Source organism: Penicillium cataractarum, assembly GCF_028827025.1.
Source record: "Penicillium cataractarum strain IBT 29864 chromosome Unknown utg000008l, whole genome shotgun sequence".
NCBI classification, from domain to species: Eukaryota; Fungi; Ascomycota; class Eurotiomycetes; order Eurotiales; family Aspergillaceae; genus Penicillium; species Penicillium cataractarum.
The window spans coordinates 4,178,676-4,205,635 of NW_026622744.1; the positions used below are offsets into that span (position 1 = coordinate 4,178,676).

Sequence of the window (26,960 nt, forward strand, 5' to 3'; positions counted from 1 at the left end):
TATTGTGGAGTATTCTTGACCAGTAATAGAGTGGGTAATTACAAGCACTGGGGGTCTTCAGGAGCATAGTCCTCTTATTAGCCACATTATCCCATATTACCACGAGCTTATCTGCGCCCAGTTCCCTCGGAGCAATCGTCCTTTTGATAAAGATGCTTGAATTATGACGTATTGGGGACTATAGCAATAGGAAACCCACCTATGATCTATCACCTACATAAAAACACCAAACGACTACAAAAAGGCACCTGTCAACTATTGAAAATAAACCCCAGGGACGAAGCCAAGCGGTGGGGGCCGAGAGTTCCTTGAGAGCTCTTTCTTAACCATACTCAACCGTTCTTGAATATCATTCGTAGTTTAAACGAGGTTGGTATAATCGGAGAGCCCCATAGCCATTTGATTGGTTCTATAGCTGCGGCATTGTTCGCCAAGGCTGACCTGGTGTGATTTATCTTGGGTGCAACCTACGTAGCAACGGCTATCATGTATTAACATGCAGATGAACTTGATTCCTTGAATGATCGGCGGATATATATAGGTAGTAATTTGGGGGCAAACGACGAACAGTAGCTGCGCCTAGCTTGGCAGGGTCCTCCGAGAGTTATGAAATCGTTTGGCCTCGAATGATCCTACTTCCGAATTAGGTTGTACGTTGCGCTCAGTGGATCATCGGAGGTAAGATATCATTGGATGTTGGCATTTGCCGCTGGTGCCAAATGTCAGCAGGCATTTGATTGGCACTGGTTTGAGGGCAGCCCGACTCTCCGCTTTGTTGCCAAGCTTCAGCCCTCAAAACGCCTCCTACGCTTCGTTGGTGTGTTGTTTCAGCTCATTTGACCTTAAAAGGGTTCAAAGCTGGCAGATATCATCGCTTCAACCCCGTGATATTGCTGAGAGCAGTCTAAATCATTAACATTATCGACTTCTTGCAACACTGCACAGAGAACATCGCATTTCCCCGTGAAAGGAGGGAGAGTGGGGTCCTATTTCCTTGAGCCGATACCCTTTTCTTCTTTCCAATTGCCGTTTTGCGTAAAACGTTGCGCCGATTCATATAGATCGAAATGCCCGGAGTCCCGTCTAGCAAAGGCTGCGATGCTTGTCGACGCGTCAAGAAAAAAGTACGAAACTTTCCCCGGTTACTTTTATTGGAGCCCTCGCTAAGACACAGGCCAGTGTGACGAGCTAAAACCATGCTCGCGATGTCGACGATTGCAGATCATCTGTATTGGCAGTGGGCAGCAGCGCTTTAAGTTCAAAAATGCGGAGTCACAGCAGATGAAGACGGCAAATGGAGAGCGGAAGCGGGCTCGGGTCGTGATATCCCCAGCCAAGGTTCTAGCAAATTGCCCTCGGATCTCAACCCAGATGCCCGGCAATGAGCTAGCCACTTCTTTCGCCAATACCCTGACTATCACCGACGTCAGGTATGATATAACATACTATGGGTCATTCTTGAAGGAAATTCCCCGACGTCTAGGCAGTAGTGTGGCTTTAGACGCGTCTGTGAAGGCAGTGGTCACGGCCTATCCGTATTTTCGCCACCAAAACTTTTCACCAGATGCTTACATGGAATATTGCAATTCTCTTCGGGCGCTTCGAGAGTCCTTGAATGACCCAGTCGAAGCGCAGTCCCCGAATACTCTCTGTGCTGTTTACCTAATTACTATCTGCCAGGTCCGGCATCTGCTCTTCGCTTCCCGCCTTAAAAGCTCATACTGATCTGTATCATTCTTAGAGCTGGCTTGGAAGATATGATGATAAACTAAAGAGCCATGGTGAAGCAATCGCCCACCTCATGAAAATTGCCGATCTGCGCAAATGTCAAACTAGTTTCGAAAAGGATATGATCATTACGCTGACCGTCCCCGTGGTAGGTTCCACCTGACAACATTTCAATTCATAACTTGACGCTGGAGAGATATCAACAAAAAGAAGGAAAAACAGAAATTGGCCAGCAAGTACTCTTGGCTGATCCGGTAATAGATCCTGGAGGCTGTTGTCAACCCCCGCATTCAAATGGGTTCTCAGTGGTGGGAAGATGTCACACGACGGTTTTCCGTGGCACCCCGTCCTCGAAATTCCAATCCGCCCAGATCTTCAAACACTTTGAGCACCCTTGCCAAGTTCCCTGAATGGATACGACGGCCAGACCCGTATATTCCCGAGATCGCAGTCGTTTATCTAACAATGCGAGATGACGCCGACCGAATGGGTCAGTACCTAGCTCATTGGTCCGACCCGGCCTCCAACTCCTTCACTGATTCAACCGCCATTGAACACTGTCGCTATCAGGCTGGATACACGCTGGTCGTCACCCTTGCCCTCATTCTGAACACTCTTCTTCGAGCGTTTGATCCTCATAACACTGTCCTCATCACCGAGGCCTACACATTTTGCGATCATATCATACGCGAAGCTGAAATTGCTTGCCGTTATCGCCCACTTGGGGCTGCTTACGTCTCTCTGTGCCTCGTGGTGGGCTGTTCTGCGGCAGAAGACCCCCAGCAGTTAGCACATATCCAGGCTCTCCTGACCGACTATTCGACTGATTTCAAGGAGATTAACTGGATCGAACGTGCGATGTGGCTTCGAGCTGCGTTCTACAGTCATAATCTGAGGGTTGGGTCAAATGGAAATACTACTAGTGATTCTGATCTTGGTGGAGGGCTTCTGGCAGCTGCTTGGGGTGAGCACAATGGTCGACCTGAATCATGTGTTTTGATGTAGAAATAGGATTCAACCCTCTCAGAACTTCTGTTACAATAACTGACCGACAAGCAAAAACAATTCGCATGGCTTTTACATCAACAAATCTGTCATTTAGTTGTTACGATGGCACGTTGTATATCCTTGACGCCGCTACTTTCGCAGATGCAATTCGACGTAACTATGTATAATAATTTCATAAGCACTAGTAACTGTAAGTATCGCTTAATGCTAAATCAAAACGCCACTGACAAACAATCGATCTCATGGTGAATCCTTCATCTTCTCACATTTCTGTGGCTTTCGCATGGATTTCCATTCCACAAGGCCAGCTCCGAGGAATGACAGTGCAGCAGTGCCCACGGACACATAAAAGGTCTGAGTGACCGCAGTATTATATGCAAAAAGTACGGATGGGAGGAGCTTTGAGGGGATTCGCTCCACCAGATTCGCTGCCCCCCCTTGGATGATGACTTCGGGGTCAATCTTCGGAGCATAGGCGCTCAAGTTCTCGATCAAGCGGTTCTGGAAAACATTTTGTGCAATAGAAATAAAGAGGGCACCACTCAAGCTTTGCGAGAATGTGACGATAGCGATGCCAATAGGAATGTCCTTTAGCGGAAGGACAGTCTGGAGGGCGTTGTAGCACTGTTGGAAGCCGACACCGGCTCCTACTCCAATGATCACCTCATACCCAATCCAAAGGCTGTGGTTTGTATGCACTTTGAACGTTGTACAAAGACCACAGCCAACGGTGAGAAGAGCGCTCCCAAGGTACATCAATGGTGTGTAGTAACCGAGGAGATTGACGAGTATCCCTCCAAATGCAGAGCACACGATCATTGTTACAACCATAGGGAGATTGTTGAGTCCAGACTCTGCAGCTGAAACTTGCTGGATGGCTTGGAACCATATTGGAAGCTGTCATGCGGCGTTAGTCGGATGGAGCTTCCTCGCAGACGAGGCTGCGTTACTTACGTAGTAACCAAAGACGAAGAAAGAGCCTCCCAAAAACATGGCATGTATTACAGCCCCGAGCACATTGCGATCCTTGAGTAGACGAGGTGGGACTGTGGCTTCGTCTTGCTTCCAGAGTTGTATAGCGCACCATAATGTCCCGAATACTGCAAACAGAATGAAAAGCGCAATTATGCGCCAATTTTTCCAGTCGTATTTGGTACCTCCCCATTGAAGCGTCAGGAGCAGCGAGATTATAGCCGGAATGAAAGCAGCAATTCCAAGTGGATCCATCTGTTTAATCTTGTTGAGGCGCCCAGGCTCTGCCTTTGCCCGTTTTTTTGAGTCTTTGAAGAAGATTGTGATGAAGAGTGCGGTAATCGCGCCAAGGGGTAGGTTGAGCCAAAAGCACCATCGCCAGCTGGCCCGATCAGTCAACAGTCCGCCTAGCCTATTCTGATCAGCTTTCTGTCCTCGTACCCCGTACTCCGAGTCAATCTTACATCGGCCCAGTGATAGTTGCGATCCCGCTAGCGCTTCCTATGATTCCGAAATGCAATGCGCGACGATGTAATGGGACACTATTGGCCAACACAAGCAATGCACCCGGTGACATCCCTCCAGATCCAATTCCAGCTATTGCTCTGCCCAGTATTAAGCCCTTTGATGTTGGTGTTACTGCACATATCAAGGATCCGACCTCAAATAATGCTAGTGCAATCATATATGTCCATTTTGTGGAATAGAAGGTATATATTCTGCCGAATGGGAGGGTAACTGTGCATGTTGTGAGAAGATATGCGCTGGCATACCAGGAAAGGTCTTCCAAGGAGTTGAACTGCTCTGTGATTTTCGGAACTGCAGTTGATAGGATCGTGTTGTCCTACAGTCATCAGCGTTAGTTAGCATGGGAATAGTGTAGGGTTGAAAAATCGAACCACGCACCAATGCAATACAGATGGACTGAAGGCATATGCCAACCAATATCGGTACCAGTTGTAGTGTTGAGGGATATTCTCTACTCTCCTCGTCAAGGTTGTCATCATTCGGGGATTCTTTGAGAGGGATATCGTCTCGGCTGTCAATAAATGCGTCATCCTGACTGTCTCGCATCACTGAGCCTTCTGCCATCAACTTGAAAGAATGTTTTCTCGGTCCGTTCCTAGACCTTGAAAACCTCTGGATGTCAAGTACTTTGGAACATTCGGAACAACCAAGGTGTCGATGAGGGAGAGTTTTGACAGGTAAAGAGAGCTTGAGAGCTGATTTTGTACAATTGCAACATTAAAGCTAGCTGTAACCCCATTGTGCCAAGCAAGGGGTTAGTATTTTTGGGATTCGTACTTGCAAAAGTCCGTCCTTGATGCCATACATTCCTTCGCGCTTGTTCGGTATGCACCGATTCTCATCGCAACGTGACCCTCGCGATAGACACACTTGAAAAGCTCGCGAAATTTAAGAGACAATTTTGGCTTGCGAGAAAGAAAATCTATTTCAGCTAGTCTATATAACGAGAAGCTAATATACAACCCTGGATAGTTTAGCGGCACGGTAAATTTTGGGCTGTTAATAGGTATACTGTACAGGTCTCCCTACATTCCTCGGAGTACACTCTTTACTCCACCAAACCTTTCTTTACTCCATCAAACTTTATGTGACGAGCGTCTGTTCATTCCACAACCGGGGATTTATCTAATGCGCCTTGGTAGTTGGAGATTAATGTGTAAACGGCGAATGATTGCATCATATAGCAAGGAAATCTATGATAGAGATGCGCGGAAGTGACAAGACCGAACTTGAACTCACGGGATGAATCAAATGGACATCCGCTTGGTTGGACACACTTGATTTGACTCTCTTTGCTCTTGTACTACATTGGAAAAATCATTAGATCATATTGTTTCTCAGTGACCTAACTTTATAGTATTACTCCCAATTCTAAAGTATGAGCAATCTAGAAAGCAACTAAATGTATCACTTTCGTACTACAATACGACCGTATGCTGTCACCAGTACCACATGACGTGAGGCTGTCAGTTGCCGAAGTCAATACTAGGTCTCGGTGCTAAGGGGTCGATCAAGAAGTGGAGAAAATTAGTTTAAATATTCGAGTCTCAACGGAAGATGTAGAGGCACAGTGTACTTTGGCCGACCCCTCCTATGTCAAATCAAAGGGCCAGAGAAACCTAACAGCTTCGGATCTGGACAACATAGTGCACGCACAACAGATAAAGCAGGTCACATGGCGTGCAGCACGCTAACCATACATACGTACAATATCTAGAGAGCAAGGATTGGATCATGAAGGGGTCCCGAAGTTCTGGATATCAAGATAGCCGAGGAATGTGACTACAGAAATTCTTGGACCATGAGCTTCATCCTTCTGACATCATCACTGGGGATTGAGGACGACCCCAGAAGAGAGATTGTTATAGGAATGAGAGAGCGGTGAAAAGCAGTAGGACATTTTCTATTTAGATTTAGTAGATAAGTCAGTAGAGTATGATTTGGTAGGAAGTCAGCACGTGCTCCACATCCATGGTACTGAATAGAATTGTTGGAGATACCACCACATAATGTGTGATATATATCTAAGGCGGTACTCCTCACGGACGATTGTTGACCCATCTTCCGCTTCGTGGAAGGTGATAAAACACCGCAATGAACGAGCTGAGATCTTCGTTGCATTCACATATGCAGGGGTTTCTTATTTTGAAAACATGGGAAGTCGGTCAAGGCCATCCTTGCTATAGAGTAACGGGATTATGAGGTTCATGATTCTAGAAGCGCTGCAGGAGTTTTTCCCCGCAGGTGGCGATCAATGGTCTGGAGAATATATCCTAGTGGAGAATAATAGCACATCACAGGAGCAATCCTCGAAGCTTCAAAAATACCTTCCCTAATCACTCCTGAAAGCCACTGTTGGTGGGGGGCCTTGCATGAGGTACGATGAACTTTCTGGGGTTCTTCGATACTGCCCCGCCGTCGATCCACTCGCCATCATGATCTAAAACAGAAAGCCGATCTTATTACTCGTTATAATTTTAACCAAGGCGTCCAGTCGACTTCGACGATGAAGCAAGGTAAGATCTCATTAACGCCTTGCAGATCGCTGTGTGTGGCTGAGGCTGAAATAGCTTCACGGGGCATCCATCCCCTACGATGCCAACCACCTAGAACAGAACGAACTCGTTGGACAATTACTTCTTACAGGATGGCGTATCGCAGGAGGACACTACCAGTGTATGCAGCATATGAGATTATCACATCCGTCGCCCTGAAACCAGGCACCTCGACCACGGTGCGGCCCCTAGCTCTGACATATGAAACAGAAGATAGATCAGGAGCAAGCCACAGCTGCAGCTATTGAAGCCGCAAAAAAGCAACGAGGGCAGCCTCATTGAGTATGGGATATATGTACTCCCTACTTCGGCATTACTACCCAGGGGTAGCAGAATCAACACAGCTTACACATGTACTGTAGGTCAGACGAGAAATTATTCCAGATCAGATAGAAAGGAGTTTAGGTCAATTCCTCCTGCTTGTATCGAAATTATTGCATATACCCAACGGAGTTATTCTAATCAGCGCAGCCACGATACCTCTCGCCATCGTTAGTCTCCATGCCCATCAGCCCGGGAAGCCAAACGCGACAACCGTAGCCACGCGCAATCCCTTTGGGGGAAAATTCCTTGCCTCGGCGGCCCTACAGCGATAATAATCCTGGAACCGGTTTTATTCGGCCCCTGCGCCGGATTACCAGCACGGACCAAAGTCCAATCCCTCCCCGAGCGGCCAGTTCGCCGTGATCCGCACGCCATGGCTTGCCCACTTGCCCCGATCAAACCTTGAGCGGGACAGGGTTTAGCGAGTCATGTTGGATGACCTCAGTGGCGGGCGGGAGGCGCCTCGTGGCGCCGATGCTCACCGTGGTGCAAAGGGTATCATGGGTTATGGACTGCGGAAAACTCGTTCTAGAAACCTACTTTCGAGAGGATAGGTACAGGAAGGGGATATGGTGGGAGGGTGGGTTAGAAACTTCGGATAATTTGATTGAGTTTGACAGGATTTGGGTGGGGAAGTTTCGTTCGAGGGCAATAGAAGCCCGGCTAGAGTATATTGATGCATATTATCATATTATGATGCGCGTCAGGCCATGCGAGCGATGGAGACGAGTGAAATGTGACGGGAGATGAAAAGAAGCATCCGTTTTCGAGTGTCATCTTCATTTCTTTCTCGTCGGTATGCCCCAAATCGACGATGGTGCCAGCCCGGAACTGCCTTTTCGGGTAGGTCGCACTGTCTGTCCCCCAGGATTCGGTCGTAATCGCGGGGAGACCAACTTACGGTAGCAGGGGCAGGACCATGACATATGGGGTTGAATTGAAAGACGAGAAGGGAATAATGGGCTGCACTGGCAGTTGGTCTGTTGTGGGACTTTTGTGAAAAGGCTATTGGCCAGTTGAATATCGTCCGCGGGCAGACTCGGCTCTTGTTGGGCGTCCGGCTCAAGTGGGCCGAGGGGGGTTGCTAGCGCCGCCCTTTCAGGAGGCCTGTGATGATTGCGGTCGGCATAGACATTGAGGTAGATTCAAGTCGTCACTTTCTAGGAATTTTTCACTCGCAAAAGGGTCGTGGTATAGTTGATGTGGGTACTCCTACAGGATACGATGGCCGTCGACAGTCGCCATATTCTGTTGATAGCAGGGTGGGGGAGGCGAATCAAAACTTGGAAAATGGCCAAATGTGTCCGCCACCATCGAATCCATTGTTGACGATGACCTATCGATGTTGCCCCGACAGAATAGTGCCTGTCCTGGTACCATTATTCGGGGGCCTTGGAAGCGGGTCACTGCATTGTCCTGCATGGCAATTTGTCCCCTATGGACTGATGCGAACAGAGCAGATATCCGCCGACCATTTCAGAAGTAACCACAAGCAAGAACCAAGGGACGTCTAGCCAAGCAAATACTAAGATATGCCCAAGCAATTCCAAGACTCTCTAAGCAATCCCAAGAGTTCTTCAAAGCGCCTCTAAGAAACTCCCAAGAGAAGGACAAGAAATCCTGTAAGGCCTCCAGCCTAATCAGTGGCTTATTCAAAACTCTTGGGACTTCTTAACTTGCATCCGGCGGCTGGGCGCCAAGCAGCCGACGCGGGTTTTGTTAATTTCGGCTTCGCGATTCTTTCCCGGGGTTCCCGATGGTCGGGTGGAAAGATTCCTGGGCTGTCGTAGGATTTCGAGCGCCATAGAGTCTGATTCGTCGTTGGTACGCACTGATGGCGCGACTAAGAAGGGGATGGGTCATTTCGCTGGGTTGGCTGGACCTGTTGGGTTACGCGAGTGTTGTACCAGCCGTATCCCGTTGGATTCTTTCATCAAGACCCTGGTCGTTTTGTACTTCCGGAAGAAGAATATGATCTTCCTGGCACACGGTTGCGGCTGCCTGGATTCCGTGCAGCAAATAATGATCAAACTTTCCACAATTTATGTACGGAGTATACAATACGGTTGATTGATTAGCCAAAAAATCATGCCTGGATGCGAGATCCGGTTCTAAAAGGATCTCGTGTAATGCGTGATCCAGTCAATAGGGCAAATCCTGGAGATTCGGGGCAAGTTCTGCCTTCACCCACAAAATAATCCCCAGATGGCGGGCAACACTGGACCCAGTTGACGTTTGCCTGGAGTGGGAAGAAACCGGTCGCGGGGAGGGTTGCGTACCAAAGCTTTTGCCCAGCCAGCTAAGAGGCTGAGAGGCTTCGGTCGATCCCCACTTGGCCCGGGCAACTACACACTCTGACAGGCTGAGTGATCGGCGGGTAGGCTGCCGAACCGGGTGAACCTGGGGGGATGGATGCGTCGTAGGGGCTAACTCCATCTGGCGAAGCCGAGCCTGACGCCGATTGACCTTTAAGGAGGTTCATATCTTATTGGGCCGTGCTGGATTCGCGTGGCCCAAAGATCCAGTCTGGACGCCCTGCGTGAGGGCCATAAGGGCTGTGAAAGTGCTGCGAAATTAATCGATGAGGGGAATGAATTCGATTTGGTAGTTGATCATTTTGAGCTATGGGGCCATATGATCATAACTGGAAGGAAAGGGGCCATTCATGGAAGGTTGAATGTCTGTGCTAACCAGAGAGTGACCGAGATTGGGCGATACTGGACCTGAAGGTGGAGGTGGGGAATTGCTAACTTGGAGATGGAGATAACCCCGGAGAAAGAAAAGAAACCAGGTGGATCCAAGTTCCAGGCGCATCTTCGAATCACTAACCAGTCTTTTTGCAGTGGGAAGGTCAAGTCGCGGCTCGGCAACGCTGAGAAGAGGAAGTCCTGAGCGTGTTGAAACTTGAACATAATTATTATTCTCCTTTTTAAAAACCAAACCACTGAAACGAGGTCACGGCCCCCCGAGTGACTGAAGTCGTTTTCAGATTTAAATCTGGCCGCCTCCCCGTCGCAATTGGAGTTTAATTTGCTTCTCTTCTGCTCTGGATTACTTTTCCTATCTCTTCCTCCTTCATCCCTCCACTTCCTCGACCTATTTGTCCTCATTCGTATGCTATCATAAGTCTATATATCCAATTTATAGACTGGGAGGGAGAGGACTACAACTACACCCAGTGTAGTATACTTGGTATAGTGTTCTTTACAGTATAACCACTGCATATACTACTCCGCCCAAGATGGCAAAGAAATTCTTGGGCCTCAATGGCACCCGACTCCAGGTCGCTATCGGCGTCCTGGCCGGCATGGATTTCCTACTTTTCGGATACGACCAAGGTGTCACCGGTGGTCTATTGACGCTGGACTCATTCCGCAAGTACTTCCCCTCGATCGATACTACCGACGCCCACATGGCAGGCTGGTCAGCCGCCGAGAAGAGTGCCCAATCGACCCGCCAGGGTATCACTGTCGCAGCGTACAATTTGGGTTGTTTCGCAGGCTCTATCCCAACCATCTGGATTGGTAACATGCTCGGTCGCCGCAAGGCTATCTTCATCGGCTCTTTCATTATGGTCATTGGTGCCCTACTGCAGTGTACCTCGTACGATCTCGCTCAGCTGGTTGTTGGTCGTCTCGTCACCGGCTTTGGAAATGGTATCAACACTTCGACTGTCCCAACCTGGCAATCTGAATGCTGCAAGTCTCATCGTCGTGGCCAAATGGTCATGATCGAGGGGGCTATGATTACCTGCGGTATTACCATCAGTTATTGGATCGACTTTGGATTGATGTTCGCCGATCCTAGCGAAGTCGCCTGGCGTTTCCCGTTGGCTTTCCAGATCTTCTTCGCTGCTATTATCCTCGCCTTTGTGATGTTCCTCCCCGAGTCGCCCCGCTGGCTCATTCTGAAGGGTCGCGAGGAAGAGGCCCGCGATGTCCTAGCGTGCCTGATGGGCGATGACACCGACGAGGTCTTCCTCGACACCGAGTTCACTGCTATCAAGGCGACCGTTCTGGAAATGGCTAAGGGATCTTTCCGTGACATGTTTACCATGGGCGAGGACCGCCACTTCCACCGTACTATGCTGGCCTATGTCAACCAGATGTTCCAGCAGATTTCTGGTATCAACTTGATCACGTACTATATTCCCACTCTGCTCGAGGGCCAGGTCGGCCTGACCCCAACGCTGTCGCGCCTCATTTCTGCCATCAACGGTACCGAGTACTTTGCTGCCTCGTGGGTTGCTGTCTTCACGGTTGAGAAATTCGGTCGTCGTAGTCTTATGATTTTCGGCGCCGTCGGCATGTCTTTGTCTATGGTTGTCTTGGCCGTTACCGATAGCATTTCCGCCGCCAACCCCAAGACTGCTCTGGGCACTCGCGCTGGTATTGCCCAGACGGTATTCCTCTTCGTTTTCAACACTTTCTTCGCAGTCGGTTGGCTCGGTATGACTTGGCTCTACCCGGCCGAGATTGTGCCTCTGAAGATTCGTGCACCGGCCAACGCTCTTTCAACCTCTTCCAACTGGATTTGGAACTTCATGGTCGTCATGATCACTCCCGTTGCATTCACCAACATTGGCTACAAGACTTATATCATCTTTGCCGTCATGTGAGTTCCCCTGTCCTTTTTTATCATACGTGGCTCCTCGCTAACATATCTCCCTTAGCAACGCCTTCATCGTCCCTGTGGTCTACTTCTTCTTCCCCGAGACGACAATGCGTTCTCTGGAGGAGATGGACCGCATCTTCCACAAGACGACCAACCTCTTCGACTGTGTCTCGCTCGCCCGCACCGAGCCGCATATGTACGGTCCTAACGGTGAACTACTCCGCACTCTCGACGACGTCGAGGACGACGCCGTCCGCCGTGCAAGTGTCCTTAGCAATCCCTCCAAGCGTGCTACCAACAACCACCATGAGCACATTGGCGAGAAGGATAGCTCTGGCAACTCGAGTGACGAGAAATAAGCCCGTCACTAGCTTTTGCACACTAAAGTACATTCATCGCCGCTTCTTCATAGAAAAGCGGGGAATGTGGTCATGCCGTGACGATCACCCTGTTGCACGTGTGCCGAGAATTACCTTTCTTTGATTACTCTTTTTATGTTTTGAATTTTTGTGGTTTGAGAACGGTCCAATACCCACGTTAGACTGATGTTTTGCTTCATGTTGTATACTTAATATACTACCTTTGATGATCGCCGCCAATATACCTTCTTTCCCAAAGAGTAAAATAGAATGCTTTGTAGGATCTAGTTATACAGTGGCTTGAAGGTTGCATCGCATTGGGAGCACCTCGTGAAGGCTCTTAGCAGTCCCAAGTGATGTTGGCCTTTCTGATAGCACATAGTCAAATCCACTAGCCCTTCAGTGAATAGCATCAATGGCCCCATCAGGAGAAATAAAGTTCATGTCTTTATTTTGAATATATCCATTTAGGGTTCCGTGGAAAAGCACCGCCTGGCTAACGGGGGCTTCAAATTCATATCTAGACTATTAGCTTAGCAAATATTTTGGATATTGCTGGCTTAATTTTGGGGGAATTCGAGACACCTAAAAAGTATCGAAGGACTGCACACGAAGACCATCCATTTCCGGCTGGTGTTCTTCAGCCTCCGTACTCATATATTCTATCAGAAGGTACAGCAAGCGACCATGACATGTCACGTAAATGTCCAATCAGCTTAGGCAACCTCAGCATGGGTAGCTCCACTCCCCTCCTTGACGACGCCAGCTTCTTTGTGCTTCGAAATCTCCTCTCCAAACCTATCTTGGATGGTGTTCGTTCGCCACGGCTTGGCATCTGTATCGAACACCATATCAATCTCCTCCAAGGACCGACCCGCAGTCTCTGGGTAAGTAAAGAAGACATGGAAAGTCATTGCAAAGCAAAAGACTCCAAAGATGATATACGTCTTCCACTGGATATTATGAAACGCGGGGGCGACAAAGTAAGCTAGAGCAAAATTGAAGATCCAGTTGGCTGATGCAGAAAGGCCGACGCCCTTGGCTCGGTACTTGAGAGGGAAGACTTCAGAGGCGTAGATCCACGCGGTGGGTGCCTGCAGGTAGTTGAATTTTGTTAGAGAGTTTCATAAACGGAATATTTGTAGATGTTTGGAGACCATACCCAGGTAAATCCGTAGACGGAGGTGAAGATGTATGAGAATGCAATCACCGCCATGCCAGAGGAACCTTTGATCGACCAGGTTAGGTTGGAGTTGCCATTGACATTGGAAACGGCGTTTCCCTTGCTGGCCATTACGGCAGCGATGATAAAGTGGATCACCATGCACGTAACGGAGCCGATAAGAAGCAACTTGCGGCGGCCGACGCGATCTATGTACGGAAGCATAACACCTGTCGTCACGAGGAAAAGCACGTACTGAATGGCGGATGACCAGAGAGTGGTGTTTCCGGTCTGCATTTGTCAGAAAGAGCACTAGACATGGGAATATAAAAGAGGATCACTTACCATGCCAGCCATCTCAAAGATGTAGACCACGTAGTACATGGCAACGTTACCACCAAGCAGCTGTTGCCACATCTGGACACTCATTCCACACATAGTTCGTTTCCAAACTCGAGGTCCAAACAAGGCGAAGAACGAGACATCCTTAGCCTGGTGAGCTATTCGGGCTGCCTCCTGAACCTCTTCAAACTCGACCTGCACAACAGGGTCATTGCGGTTACCATTGCCGTGGATCAGAGCCAGGGTTTCCAGAGCCTCTTCCCACCTCTCCTTTCCGGCCAGCCAACGAGGGGACTCTGGGAAGAAGAATAGTGCAATAAACAAGGTGAGGCCAGGTACCGCCTGAATACCCCAACAGATTCGGAACGCAGCGGGCCCCGACACTCCAACAGCACATCCATATGCAATCAGATACATGATGAGAATGCCCCATTCAATGGCCCACTGTTGAATGCCCACGACTCGACCACGAATCCGAGCTGGAGCCAATTCCGAAAGGTAGACGCAGGTTTGTGACGAGGTTACGCCCACAGCAAGGCCACTTACAACACGACCCGCCACCAGATGTGTAACGCCTTGAGCGCTGCATTGAACCATTGCCCCCACAATCCAGACTAGAGATGCAATCATCAAGGCACCACGACGGCCGAGAATATCCGAAAGCCAACCTGCTGCAATAGACCCGGCGAAGGAGCCGGCAGACATGGAAGCTGTAATCTATTTTTGACGAAGAAGCCTCATTATCAGTCAATGCACGTTTGATTCAAAGAGTCGGGTATAGAACCATACACCTCCTTGGAGATTCGAGTCCGGGTGATCGAAGAATTCATTATATGTGTCCACGCCTATCCAAGCACTCATTGAGCTATCGACAAAGTAAGCATTATCCCCTAGTCCCGTGGATCATTGGGATAAGTATTGAAAAAGGACTTCATACCTCACATCGAAACCAAAGAGAGCACCGCCGATGGTGCCAAACGCGGCGAGAACTGTTACGGTGTTAGCAGGATTCCTTCACTTGGGTTGCTTCTTTCAAAGAAAGCACACCGTAGATGTTCGAGATTCGATACATGATAGCAGGCAACCTCGACAAGTTTGATCGCTTCTACTTCTTTGGTCACGGTCCACGCTGGCTTTTTATAAGTTGACGATTCAAGAAAACCCGCTCCAACGGGTCAATGCGCCCAGTTTCGGGTGGCTTGCACTTGGGCTTGAGCTAGGCGAGAACATAACCTAGCGCCGATACATCGCACCATTCCTGGGCCCCGGGCCCTGCGCCATCTGCGGCAAGGATCGGCCTCGGGGTTGCGGAGGAGGCATGGAGGCGGATCCCGGGGTTGGAAGGTCAGGGAAGTTATGCTGCGTCATTGGGAGGAATAGTGAGAATGAAAAGGACGAGAGAGCCAGTCGGCCGATTTCGTAACCGGTTTCGGTTCGGTTGATGCTGTGGTTCTTTTTAGCCGAGGCCGAAACTCGTTTTACCCGAAGAGATGTGGGTATCGAAGCCTGTCCTACACACTCGTTGAATCCACGGCACGTCTCAGATGGCTTTTTATCCGGCGCGGCGTTGTGGAGTTATGGTTATAGGGTTTACACCTTTCTCGGCTGAATATGCATAATTCAACCGGTCATTTTCAGCAGGACAAAAGTATGGTCAAAATGTAGACCCGGCACGCTATATTGGCGCCGATCGGGATGCCGACGTCATGGAATTCGACTACAAGGCAGCCGTTACTATCACCTCGCCTCCTGGGAAAGATCAATATTTTGTTGAAACGATACCACGAACAAGCCTGAAAGTTTGATTTGCCAGGACGACAAGATCACCTAGGTAGAACGCTATTCACAGTCTGTGTCCTCTAGGCCACCTCTAGACGACCCTCCAGAGGAATATCCAAAACACTCTTCCCTATATAAATCTTGTAGACCCCTTTCTGAAGAACCCAACCTTGTCTCTCCGGGCTCCATACACTGAGATCCCTACGAGTGAGCTGGAATTGAATCTGTGCCTTGTGGCCCACGCTCATATTTGCTTTTTGGTAGCCGCGAAGCTGCTTCTCTGGAGCCCCGGGAATGCCGACGTACAGCTGTACGACTTCATCAGCCATCATGTTTCCGATATTCTCGACCTCAATTGTGACATTGGCGACGTTGTCCCAAAGTGCCTTAGCGCCACCCCACGGTAGACGCTTTTGACTTTGATTTTCAATTGTGAGATTTGTGCTAGGGTCGGCCATAACCAATGTGCCAGCATAGGCGTCGACAAAGGATGGGAGAACATTATCACAAAGTGTGGTCTTCAATTTGCTGTATTTGAATTCGGAATATGTGAGACCGTAGCCGAACTCGTAGCGTGGGGTGATGTTATGCCTAACGAAGTGCTTGTAGTCAATGTAGACACCCTCGGTAAAGTTGGCTAAAGAAAGAAATCGGTTAGTGGGTGTTTGCCCTTCTGCTATAGCAATGAGAAAATTTTGATGACTTACCTTGAGTGTGATATTCACTGGTGCTATCAGCGTGAGTGGGGTATAGAAGATCGCCAAAGTCAGACTCCCTTTTGGGAATGGTGTACGGTAGTCTTCCAGACGGCGAAGTCTTTCCATACATAAGCTCTACTAAGCTGTTTCCCGATTCCTGACCAGGCAAGTGAGCCAAAATCACAGCTGTAATGTTAGGATGGTCAATCCACGAGTCGACGATTCGGATGCCCGCGTTGTGTATGACAACAATTGTGTTGTTGCACTTGTTAGCAACATTGTTGACAAGCTTATCAGACCATGGATCTGCAAGCCCGCCGCGGTCAAAGCCTTCGGAAGCATATTCATTGATAAAGACGATGCATGCATCGCTGCCACCCATCACACCAGGATTCTGGTTTTGAAAATCCCACGAGAGCATAGTGAGATCCTCACGAGCCTGTTGGACAAATGCAGCATAGGGAGACACAATCCATGGAGGGTTTGATGTGCTAGATCCACCACCTGTGATGAGAGTCCCCCCGTAGCCTGCCTTTGGCCCAGCAGGCCAGATGGTGGACCCGTTGCTCCAGTACCCGTCAATATACATCTGCTCCTCAGCTGAGCTGGTGTTGAGGGCTTCGTATCCGAATTTCCACTTCACACTACTCACAGGATCAACAATCGCAGGAGGAAGAGCATCGTATCCAAAGAGAGACAGAACTGTGGGTTTATTTAAGGGTAGCGCGTTGTTGACATTCTTGACAAGCACGTGTCCCTCGAGCGCACCTTGGAAGATGGTCTTTTGCGAGATATGCTTCATGGCATTGGTATGACCGTGAGGCAGAGTCCAGTCAACTGTCGGCGGGTCGCCGTGCCCTGGATTCGGGATGGAGCCAAATTTCTCCCAGACTGCCAAGATACGAGTCGCCATGTCATCGAGACGCTGCTGGGCGAAAGAGCCATTGGTGACAGCTAGAGAAAGGTTGGTACCCCAGAAGCCACCACTATCAGGCATAACCATGTCAAGTCCGGCATCAGCAGCCTCGTAGCCAGTATGCAGTGCAGCCCAATCGGACATGGCAAAGCCCTGAAAGCCAAGCTCCGTCTTGAGCAGGCCGTTCAGGATCTTACTGTTCTGACAGGCATAGGAGTTGTTGACGCGGTTGTAGGAGCACATGACACTGCCAGATTCTGCTTTCATAGCGTCCATAAAGGGCCAAAAGTAGAGCTCGTGCATGGTCTTGTCGTCGACGTTAGACGACACAGACTCATTGTGTCCGATCGGCATACGATTGGTCTCTTGCTCGTATGCAACGAAGTGTTTGACACATGCAGATACAGTACCTCTATCTTGAATACCCTTGATTGTCTGATATACCATTTGCCCTGTTAGGTACTGGTCAGCGCCGTAGCCTTCCCAGTTGCGGCCATTCTCGGCGATACGTCCTATGGGGCCACAGACGGGCTCCAGAGCGACATTGACGCCCTTAGATTCGTACTCAAGCCCACGGTAGAAGCCAGTTCGGAAAGCGAGGTCATCATTCCAAGAAGCGGCAATGGAAATCGGGGCAGCGTAGGCTGTGACTAGCTCGGTAGGACGGAGACCAGAACCCGATCCCTGCATACACATGCCAGGGAAGCCAACTCGCTCAACAGCGGGTGCCCAGCCAGCGCAGCCATTTTTCGGGTGTGCTGCTCCCGTTGTGATATTAGCCTTTTCCTCGTTGGTCATTTTGGCGACCATCCTGGCGGCTGCTTCATAGGCATCAGCCCAGCCTTTCGATGTAGCTATTCCCTTAGCTGTAGTGACAGCCCGTATCAACAGTTGTCCTATCATATCGGTCAAGCAGGTTATACTTACGAGAAGGATAGACAGGTGGAGATTTGCCATAGTCCCAGAAAAGAGTCAGAGCGTCGAAGTCTGTCGAGTCCTCAGAAGACATATCCCGCGGTGTAATAACCGCTGACGCCGCAGTGGCTAGACATAGTAAAGTTGCAGTTCTCATGACGACTGGAAATGTCATCACGGGCAGATTCGGCATCTTCCACTTGGCGTTATTTTTTGAAAACTTCTGCCCTCGTGTACGTTTTGTTAAAATGTTTAGGGGTTGCCATCTATATTAACCCTTTTCACTCGCAACTCAGTGGATCGATAAATTCCACTTAACTCGGACAAGACGAATTCGCAATGAGACCCACTCCCAATAAAGTCTATCCACACAGGTCTCGTGGAGTCCGAGTGCCGATTCCAACTCGGAAAGTACCTACTCCTTAACCCCGCAAACGAGCTCACACCTCGTTTTTGCACCATCACCGACAGCCGGCCCTGAGGCCTGCAAGGGCATTTCATAACCCCCTTCGTGATGATAGCTGTTGTAGGGCTCAATATTGGGGCTCATACTAAAACGAGTTTGAAAGCGCATGACGTACTGCAGGTTTTTGATGCGGAGAAAGCTCTCCCCGCATTCTCCATATGTTTATGAGCAGCCAATTGACAATGTTCGTGAATCACCACGACGTGGTGGAAGGTCTAGATTCTATATACGGCAGCTCTTTGCATGTCCCGCTTTAGCAGCCAACCGACAACCGAAAAATAAGGCCTCATTTAAGCCGGCCAAGACGACAAAACACGGTTACCATTGACTAATAACGAAGAGCACCGAAAATGGGAAATACAAGGATTACCCGCCGAGGACTGCCATGAAAAAATAAAGCTTTGTCATCTAAACTTAGTCGCTCAATCACATGTGCTCCAAGCTACCTGTGCTCCCACAAAGGGAGCTACTTCTTCGTTGTTCTACCCTCTAGAGCCACGAAGTATCGAGCAGGTCAGGCCACGAACTGCCGAGGTTGGGCATGACCCAAGCTTGCAAGGGCATAAATGAGGCAAAATCCCAGTCCTCTCCCATTATTGCAGTGCCATTATCCGGTGCCATACTGGTCGGGTCAGTCAAGGCATCGGTACTTGTATCTTGGGTCAAGGTCGGCTGACCTGACAACGCGTCGCCCACGGTCGTCATTTTTTGCTTGGCCGTGGCACTTGATGAAGGGAAATTCTCGGGGACAAATTCTGTCTGGGAAGACGAAATCCCATTAAACCCTGGAGGATCCGTCTGTGAGAGGATGTTGTTAGGTTGATTCGTAGGTGGGGTACCTGCGATCGGTATACTGGTCCCACGATCTGCATTTTCTTTATCTGAGAATCTAGCTTGCCGCAACAGGCTATGGACTGCCAGGACCTCGGTTGTCTTGGATGCTAGTGGTGGTACTGTATTCGTCGGCGCTGATGGTACGTCACTAGGCCCGGCTTGGGCGTCAAAGTCCTGGGCTATCACTGTATTGCCCCGGCGCACCGCCCATGGCACTGACAAGGGGGCTCGATAAGTCCGAGCCGCAAACTTACGCCTGTTGTCCTCCATCTCAGTAATGATGGGACCTACAAGCTCGTTCTGGGGAAAGAACCTCCGCAGCGCTGCAAGGCTCAGGTCCAGTCTGCTGAGTGTGAACTCTTCGGATGGACGATTCTTGAGGTCTTTTCCAAACCTGGAAATGAAAAGGAGCAGGCGTGTTGCATGATAGGCACAAATTGTAGTGTCAAATTCTAGGCCAAAAACGCGGGTTGACTGTTGGTTCAACATCGTCAGGATCATAATGATAGCATTGGCGTGCTGTAAACAATGACGCTCGGCGCGGAGTAAGATATCTTCGCATCCATTCTCATTATCATCATTGCTTGCCTGCTGTAAGAACACTTCGAGGCCATGTTGAGGTCCAGCCTCGGGATACCCCTGCAGTAGCAGTCGGTACAAGTCGCAGTGACACTGGTGCCAGCTTAACTGTAAAGCGATGTGCCTCGGCAGCCATTGCGATGCAACCAGAGTGTTGATCTGATCGAACGACAGCTCTGGGCCATGAGGCAATCTGGCGCCAATTTCAGAAAGAGCGCGCTCAAATGAACCAATTAATGACGGAAACTGTGGAGAGATTTGTCCACAAACCGCAAAATCTCTGCCTAGTTTGACGATATCCCGCCGTAATGTCTCAAGATTGACGCACAGTCGGTAGGCACCGCGATCGTCTTCCAATGGCGATGAAGGGTTGCTGGTTTCGGAAGGACACTCTATTCCGACATCGTACATTGACTCAGTGCACGGCAGTTGGATAAAAATGGTTTCAAAAGGACACAACTCAAACTCCGGAAGTCCAATACTGAAATATCGCTCGATAAGCTTTAAGCTCCACACGATGCGCCTCCTGGTTTCTCGCGCAACAAAGTCTAGACTTGGGTTTTCACGGTGGAGTCGAAGAGCAGTAGCAAAACGCGCCGCCATGGCAGCTAACATGAAGGCTCTTTGAAAACGCCCCGTTTGCATGCCGTGATTAATACAGAGCAGAAGAGCTTGCAGTTTTGCAACTGTTGGGGTTTCAATACTCGACCATATGATCTGCTCGGCAGCTCGTATCGGTGCGAGTCCGCGGCATGTGCAGTTGAGAGAATGCATCGTGGCCTCGTCTTCATTATCTGTGAAAGCACTATTGTTGCGGGTATATACTGCAGTCTTTAAGCGCATCGATATATGAAGAGTTGCAACTCCGGCGAGAGCGAGTGAAAGACATGGCTCAAGAGTGCCCGCATGGCACTTCGCAATAGTTGATGTAGGATGCACAAAGGAATACGAAGGGAGAGGGTACTCCTCACGAAAGAAAGACTCTAGAAGTAAAACAAGAAGATGGTTCACCTTGCCACTGGGCTGAGCATGAGAGGCGCCTGCTTGTGAGCAACGAATTTCACAATCACTGTTGGTGGTCACAAGATGCGAAGACGACGGGGGAAAAGTCCTCAGGCAATCTTTACATTGACTGCTTAGCTCTACAGCAGTATCAAGCGGTTCTTGGTCGACAGCAGATAGGGGAGACACATTCTCGTGTCTGGGTATCGCCATGGCTAGGGCATCAGTTGCCAGTGTTGGAGGCAGCAGAATCCGTTCACCCTTGGGGGTGGCTGCATCCAAGACTCGTTCCGTATGCAGGGACTGGAAGCCAGGGACCTGAGAACTGACGGAACTTCGCGTCGTGCGCCGTAGTTTTGTATACACACACGTTACCCCGCGCTGCGCGCATTTCGAGCATGTCGGAAAGGTTGCCGAACACTTGACCTTCTGCGACTTGCATAGACGGCAAGCTATGCTAGCCCGCCGGCGGGGAGGCATTGATATTCGGCCATTTCCAGAGGTTAAAAATGAACAGTCAAATCCTAGGCGCTCACAATTCCCACATCTGTTGACTTTGCCGTCACAACGAACCTAGCGAGAGGTTAAACTTTCATCCATTTAAACAGTGAGGGGCAGAGCAACGGCAGCGAAGGAATGGGAGTTCCACAACCCTGGAGAGCTTCCAGGAAGGGATTTCGTTCTTACTTTGCGCATTCGGCACTGCACGCATGTTTGAGCGGAGTAGCGTGGTGCTCCAACAGTGTGTCTAGACACATTGGTACTCATCGCATATCAACATTGGCGGTGGAAGGTCTGGAAAAAAAGGGAAAAGAAACTCGGTACAGTACAAATAGAGTGCGAGACAGGGACAGAGGAAGTTATGTAAGAGTGGTCAATGTTCTGCAGGAACCTCTGAAGGGCGATGGACACGCAATGCGGAGGCCGATAGACGCCATACAATAATACGCCGTGATTTGCCGGCAGAATATGACCTTTGACCAATCAAATACATTCCTTTCTAAGGCCCGCCCTCAACACCCCCGCTTATTGACTAATCAGGCATTCACTTGACACCTCAGGTATCTGTAGATCTCCATGCTAGAAACTACGACATACAGTAACACATATCGACCGTCCTTTTGAAAGGTGTTCCTTCCGTGAAAATGTCTGGACTAGATTACATGCATTGATATGACCTCTCAAATTTCACATATAATTCGATCAAAGCCTCTCAGAGCCTTGAAGACCCCCGAGTCACTCTCCTTGATCGGGGGTGAACCATTTCATCACCAATCTCTTCCATCTTATCCTCTAACAGCTTCGTCATGTTCCTGACCACATCCTTATACTGTGGATCTGAATACACGTTGAACAGCTCCAGGGGATCCTGCTCGCAATCAAACAACTCCCACTCAGCCCCCTGAACAGGACCGGCGGGCCGAGAACCCTCAATGCCTAAGCTCTCATTGTACCAGTAAATCAGCTTATATCTCTGGTCACGGACACCATAGTGAGCCACAGCGTTGTGAATCTCATCATTGTTCATCCAGTAACGATGGTACGCCACCTTCTGCCAGTCCCCAGGCGCTGACCCCTGGTTTTGAAGCAGAGGAAGAAACGAGACACCTTGCATATACGTGGGGATACGTAGATTTGCCAGGTCTAGGAACGTAGGCGCAAAGTCAACGTTGCAGACAAGGTGTTCGCAAATTGAGCCAGCCGCGATCGCAGCTGGATAGCGGATGAGGAAGGGCATTTGGAAGCTTTCCTCGTACATGAAGCGTTTATCGAACCAGCCGTGCTCGCCCATGAAGAAGCCCTGGTCGGAGGAGTAAATGACGACTGTATCGTTGACTAGCTCCTTCTCGTCCAGATACGACAGGATTGTGCCCACGCTGTCATCAATGGCCTGGATAGTACGCAGGTATCGCTGCATGTACCGCTGGAACTTGAATTGGGCCAATTCGTCGGGTGTCGAGAAAGTGAAGACCTCCGCTGTCTCCTTGTCAATCAAGCGCATGGAGGTGACGTCGGCTGGCGATGGAATCTTGCGTTGCGCGTTGCTGCCCTCCTGCTGGACTCTCTCGCCGACACTGTCGCCACCATCGGGCTGCACCAGTCCAAGATCCTGATATGTCATGTCCTCGGCCACGCGCATTTTGGCAGCCTTCGCTGCCCGGGCTCGGTTCCGATAATCATCGTCAAAAGTCTCCGGGACCTTAATCGGGTCTTTATACATGTCTTTGTGACGGTCGTGGGCTTCCCATGAGCGATGGGGTGCCTTGTGGTGGCACATGAGGAAAAACGGCTGGGTCTCCTCAGTGCCTTCAGGCTGCTTCCGAGCTACCACGGAGTCAATCCACTTGAGGCTCTTCTCCGTGATGATATCGGTAGCATATCCGCTCTCGACGTGAGTGCCGGAGGGGTCGGTGAATTGAGGGTCCCAGTAATCGCCTTGGCCTGGAAGAACAGACCAGTAGTCGAATCCCGTAGGCTCGTGACCAGTGCCCTCCCCAAGATGCCACTTGCCTGCCAAAAGCGACTCCAATCATTAGAGAAACCGTTTCAACAATTGCGTTACTGGGTAGAGACTAACCAATCATCGCAGTAGCATAGCCACCCGCACGAAGCGATTTGGCCACGTTAGGCAGATTCTTGTTGATTTTGCTATCTAGCGTCATGACACCGTTGACATGGTTATGAGTTCCAGTCAGAATCGCGGCCCGAGATGGCGTGCAGATCGAGTTCGTGACATAGCAATGGTTAAACTTCATTCCCTCTGTGGCTAGACGGTCGATGTTTGGCGTGTGGTTTATACCAGCGCCGTACGCACTGATTGCCTTGGATGCATGGTCGTCGGCAAGGATGAAGATAATGTTAGGGCGTCTCTGTTTAGTTGCCATGACTTTTATTGTCAAAGTGAGTGGGGTTGGGATATTTTTGTCGGTGGTAAGGAAAGCAATGTGTGTTTGGCAGTGGATGATGGGGAACAGGAAGAAAAAAGGCACAACTCCAGAATGTCTTTTTGATCATCGGTCGGTATGCTTACGACTCGATCGCTCATGCTATTAATTGCGTCTGCACATCTACAACATGCCCTCCGCACTTGTGGGTCTAGTCGCTCATCGGCAGTCGGCCAAGATAGCTCGACGAATCAAGAACGCCTGTTAAGCACGGAGCTTGCCATGTCTAGCCAATGAACGATGTTGCCGGCCGACTGCCGTAGCGCAGATAAATATGTGGAGGTTGAGTATATTGACGTGATTCATGGACCTAGTATCTTCCTGATGACTCGCGGTACCATTCTAGACGGACGAAGGCAGACATTGGTCCAAGACTTGAGACACGGAAATAGATACTTAAAACTACCTAGGGGCGTTATAGGCGCTCCTAATGCGCTGTAGGAGTCAATTATCAACTTTTTACACCTATAGCAAAACATGATCATCTCAAGAGCGGAAGGCATATGTACCTGCCACTAGATGTCAACTCTTAGAATGGGAAAACGTGGCTCTTTAACATGAAAAGGGTTCACATCCATGTAGAACACCAATAGGAATCCAGCATGGTGTTGCCTTCTACATATTCACCAAGTGTGACCTATTAACTATTCCGCAGAGAAGTATATTCAAATCATCTTCATTCAATATATGAGATCTATTTTAGTCTCTAATAAATTCTATCCCTCCAAATCCAAAACGCACGTAAAAAAAATGGCCACAAAAAATTATACATCAGAATGCAAAATAGACACGGAAAATGCTGGGGAATCTAGAGCTTGCTCTTGGGAGCCTCGTTCTTAAGCAGAGCCTCGTTCCACGGGTAAGGATCGAACACCAGGTCGTTGACGGGGTTCTCCTGGCTGGCGCGGCGGAACAGATCGGGGTAGACGTCACCGTCGTAACGGCCCAGACTGCTGTCCAGCTGCCAGTCGGGGATGGCCCAGGCGTCGACCAGGCGCACGGCGTGAGGGCGGATCTCGTCGAGGAGCTTCATGACGGCGGTGGTGCGGGTCAGGCCGATCTGGCGAACGGTCACGGCACCGGAGGAGAAGAACTCGGCGGCCTCACGCTCGAGGGTGTGCAGGGCGTAGAGGCGGAAGAGCTGGTGCATCAGGGTCTTGGTGTCCTGGTCCAGGGACTGGGAGAGTTCGGGAGAGGAGACGGCCTCGTAGAAGTTCTTCACAACCAGGTACTGGGAGTGGGCGGTGGACAGGCGCCAGAAGTCGACCAGCAGGCTGTTCCATGAGCGCTTCTCGGCATCACGGTGCTTCAGGGCCTCGAATGTGAGGTGGGCAGTACGCCAGGCAAAGGCATCCACGATGTCCTGGTCCTCCTCGAGGATGTCGAAGGAGGCACCCTTGTCACGGCGGTCAAGGTAGTTGCGGAGAATGCGAGAGGTGTCGTTGTCAGCGGCCTTGCCGGAAAGCACGGCACGGGCAGACTTGAGCAGGTAGCGGGCGACCTGCTGGGTGAGCATGTAGTTATCACCCTCCCAGGTCAGAGTGGGCAGGTAGTCAGAGTAGAACGGTCCAATACCGCTGTAGCTGCTGTAACCGTGACCACCACAGGTGCGACGGCAGACCTCGAGACCCTCACCGGCAGTGGTACTGGCCAGAGCCTTGAGACCGCAGGAGGTGGCGTGCAGATCTGCCAGCAGATCGGCACCAGCACGAAGCTCCTCGGGACCTGGGCCACGAGAGTCCTGGCTGGGAGAAGCAGCCGCCTGCATGCGCTTCTGGTTCTCCTGGTACAGGCGCATCATACCACGACCAGTGAAGTGGAGGGCATACATGGAGGCAAGGAGGGGCAACAGGCGGACCTGCACCATCTTATAGTTGAGGACCTGAGTCTCTCCGGCGTTGGGGTCGGCATCGCGGTCCTGGAACTGTCTGCGGACGGCGCAGTAACGAGTGGCAATGGTGACACCACGAGCCAAGACACCACCGGATTGGAGAACGATGTTGGAGCGGACCCAGGTCATGGTACCGTAGACGAGAGTGGGCATAGTAGGGCGGACGTATTTGTTGGTCTCCTTGTCGATACGGGAGAAGCGGGCAAGCATGTTGATGTGAGGGATCTTGACCTTGTTGAACAGCAGGAAACCGTTGTCCATGGTGCTGGAGGAGTTCACATGGTCAGCCAAAAAAATCCGCAGAGAAATACGGCCATCGCGCGGAGATGGTACTACTCACTTGTAACCGAACTTAGGACCAATGTCACCGACATAGACGTTCTCCATGGGCTGGTGGGTCTCCAGGTCGCGAACCTGCACCACGAAGGGGTGAGGACCATAGTTCTTGCCACCGATAAAGAGCTGAGCCATGACCACGGCGTGGTTGGCAGTGCGGCCGAGAGAGCCAATCCACCACTTGGAAGCAGTGAGTGTGGGAGAGTTGATGGTGAAGGTCTTGTCATCAGGGTTCCAGGTAGCGGTGGTCTCGAGGCCGCGAACGTTGGATCCATGACCCAGCTCGGTCTGGGCGTAGCAACCAATGATCTGGTACTTTTCGGCGCGCTCGAGGAAGAGCTTGTGCTGCTCGGGGCTGCCTTGTTCGCGGAGGGTGACCTAAAGCGGGAGGGGCGTCGTCAGCATTTCGATTTTCTCTCTCGCTCCGCACGTTTACCCCCAAATCATTAGGCAAAACGTACCAAGAACATGCTAGCATGGAGACCGTAGGGAGTAGGCTCTCCGATCAACTCATTGGCAGCGTGCAAGTCCTCCATAGACCACTGGTTCTGCTCAGCCAACTGCTGGAGGCGCTTAGCCTTGGCCAGCGCCCGCTTCAGCCGCTCGACACGGCCGAGGGAGTGATTCTGCGACTTGTCGAAGACCTTCTCGGGCTGGAGCATCTTGACCAACTTGTCTTGACGCTCCAGAGCCTCCTTGGTGTGCAGCAACTCGGAGAGCTTCTCGACGTCGACATTGGATTGGGCGCGTTCCTGGGCGAGCAATTCGGAACCCTGCGGGCCACCGGGCTTGAGAGCCTTGACCCAGTCTGGAGGTGGAGATGGCATTGTGTGAAGTAGTGTGGAGAAAAGGAGGTGGAGGGTATATAGAATGGAAAGGATGGGGAGAGGGGAAAAGTACAGGAGAGAACGTGGGGATGGAGATTATAAGAATTGGAAGTGACTGCTTGAATTCTCCGGGGCCCCAAGTTTGTTGGTTCCAGGCCGAGGGCCAGCGAAGTGGCCAAA

The 26,960-nt window shown here is 50.3% G+C and overlaps 8 protein-coding genes across 8 annotated transcripts; 2 read left to right on the plus strand and 6 right to left on the minus strand.

The window, feature by feature from the left end:
• Nucleotides 1-1,061: 1,061 nt before the first annotated feature.
• On the plus strand, nt 1,062-2,733 carry N7496_010583 (Zn(II)2Cys6 transcription factor domain-containing protein; the record flags this gene model as incomplete). The annotated part of the gene is made up of 4 exons (XM_056703496.1): nt 1,062-1,124; nt 1,180-1,680; nt 1,742-1,876; nt 1,990-2,733. Coding segments are annotated over 4 exons (1,443 nt in total), but the record flags the coding sequence as incomplete, so codon positions are not given.
• A 243-nt stretch (nt 2,734-2,976) lies between these two features.
• N7496_010584 (MDR family MFS transporter) lies at nt 2,977-4,848 on the minus strand (the record flags this gene model as incomplete). Its single annotated transcript, XM_056703497.1, has 4 exons — nt 2,977-3,633; nt 3,691-4,120; nt 4,173-4,552; nt 4,615-4,848. Coding segments are annotated over 4 exons (1,701 nt in total), but the record flags the coding sequence as incomplete, so codon positions are not given.
• A 5,508-nt stretch (nt 4,849-10,356) lies between these two features.
• N7496_010585 (uncharacterized protein) lies at nt 10,357-12,088 on the plus strand (the record flags this gene model as incomplete). Its single annotated transcript, XM_056703498.1, has 2 exons — nt 10,357-11,729; nt 11,788-12,088. 2 exons carry the CDS (start codon nt 10,357-10,359, stop codon nt 12,086-12,088), a joined length of 1,674 nt encoding a protein of 557 aa, XP_056552498.1.
• A 716-nt stretch (nt 12,089-12,804) lies between these two features.
• On the minus strand, nt 12,805-14,664 carry N7496_010586 (sugar porter family MFS transporter; the record flags this gene model as incomplete). Its single annotated transcript, XM_056703499.1, has 6 exons — nt 12,805-13,182; nt 13,251-13,541; nt 13,596-14,309; nt 14,382-14,457; nt 14,530-14,581; nt 14,640-14,664. 6 exons carry the CDS (start codon nt 14,662-14,664, stop codon nt 12,805-12,807), a joined length of 1,536 nt encoding a protein of 511 aa, XP_056552499.1.
• Nucleotides 14,665-15,451: 787 nt separating this feature from the next.
• N7496_010587 (beta-glucosidase) lies at nt 15,452-18,093 on the minus strand (the record flags this gene model as incomplete). The annotated part of the gene is made up of 3 exons (XM_056703500.1): nt 15,452-16,008; nt 16,079-17,851; nt 17,913-18,093. 3 exons carry the CDS (start codon nt 18,091-18,093, stop codon nt 15,452-15,454), a joined length of 2,511 nt encoding a protein of 836 aa, XP_056552500.1.
• Nucleotides 18,094-18,855: 762 nt separating this feature from the next.
• N7496_010588 (Zn(II)2Cys6 transcription factor) lies at nt 18,856-21,261 on the minus strand (the record flags this gene model as incomplete). The annotated part of the gene is made up of 1 exon (XM_056703501.1): nt 18,856-21,261. One exon carries the CDS (start codon nt 21,259-21,261, stop codon nt 18,856-18,858), a length of 2,406 nt encoding a protein of 801 aa, XP_056552501.1.
• A 733-nt stretch (nt 21,262-21,994) lies between these two features.
• On the minus strand, nt 21,995-23,666 carry N7496_010589 (sulfatase family protein; the record flags this gene model as incomplete). Its single annotated transcript, XM_056703502.1, has 2 exons — nt 21,995-23,292; nt 23,360-23,666. The coding sequence occupies 2 exons, from the start codon at nt 23,664-23,666 to the stop codon at nt 21,995-21,997; spliced, it is 1,605 nt and encodes a 534-aa protein (XP_056552502.1).
• An 868-nt stretch (nt 23,667-24,534) lies between these two features.
• Nucleotides 24,535-26,780, minus strand: N7496_010590 (uncharacterized protein; the record flags this gene model as incomplete). Its single annotated transcript, XM_056703503.1, has 3 exons — nt 24,535-25,882; nt 25,958-26,331; nt 26,415-26,780. The coding sequence occupies 3 exons, from the start codon at nt 26,778-26,780 to the stop codon at nt 24,535-24,537; spliced, it is 2,088 nt and encodes a 695-aa protein (XP_056552503.1).
• Nucleotides 26,781-26,960: the final 180 nt, after the last annotated feature.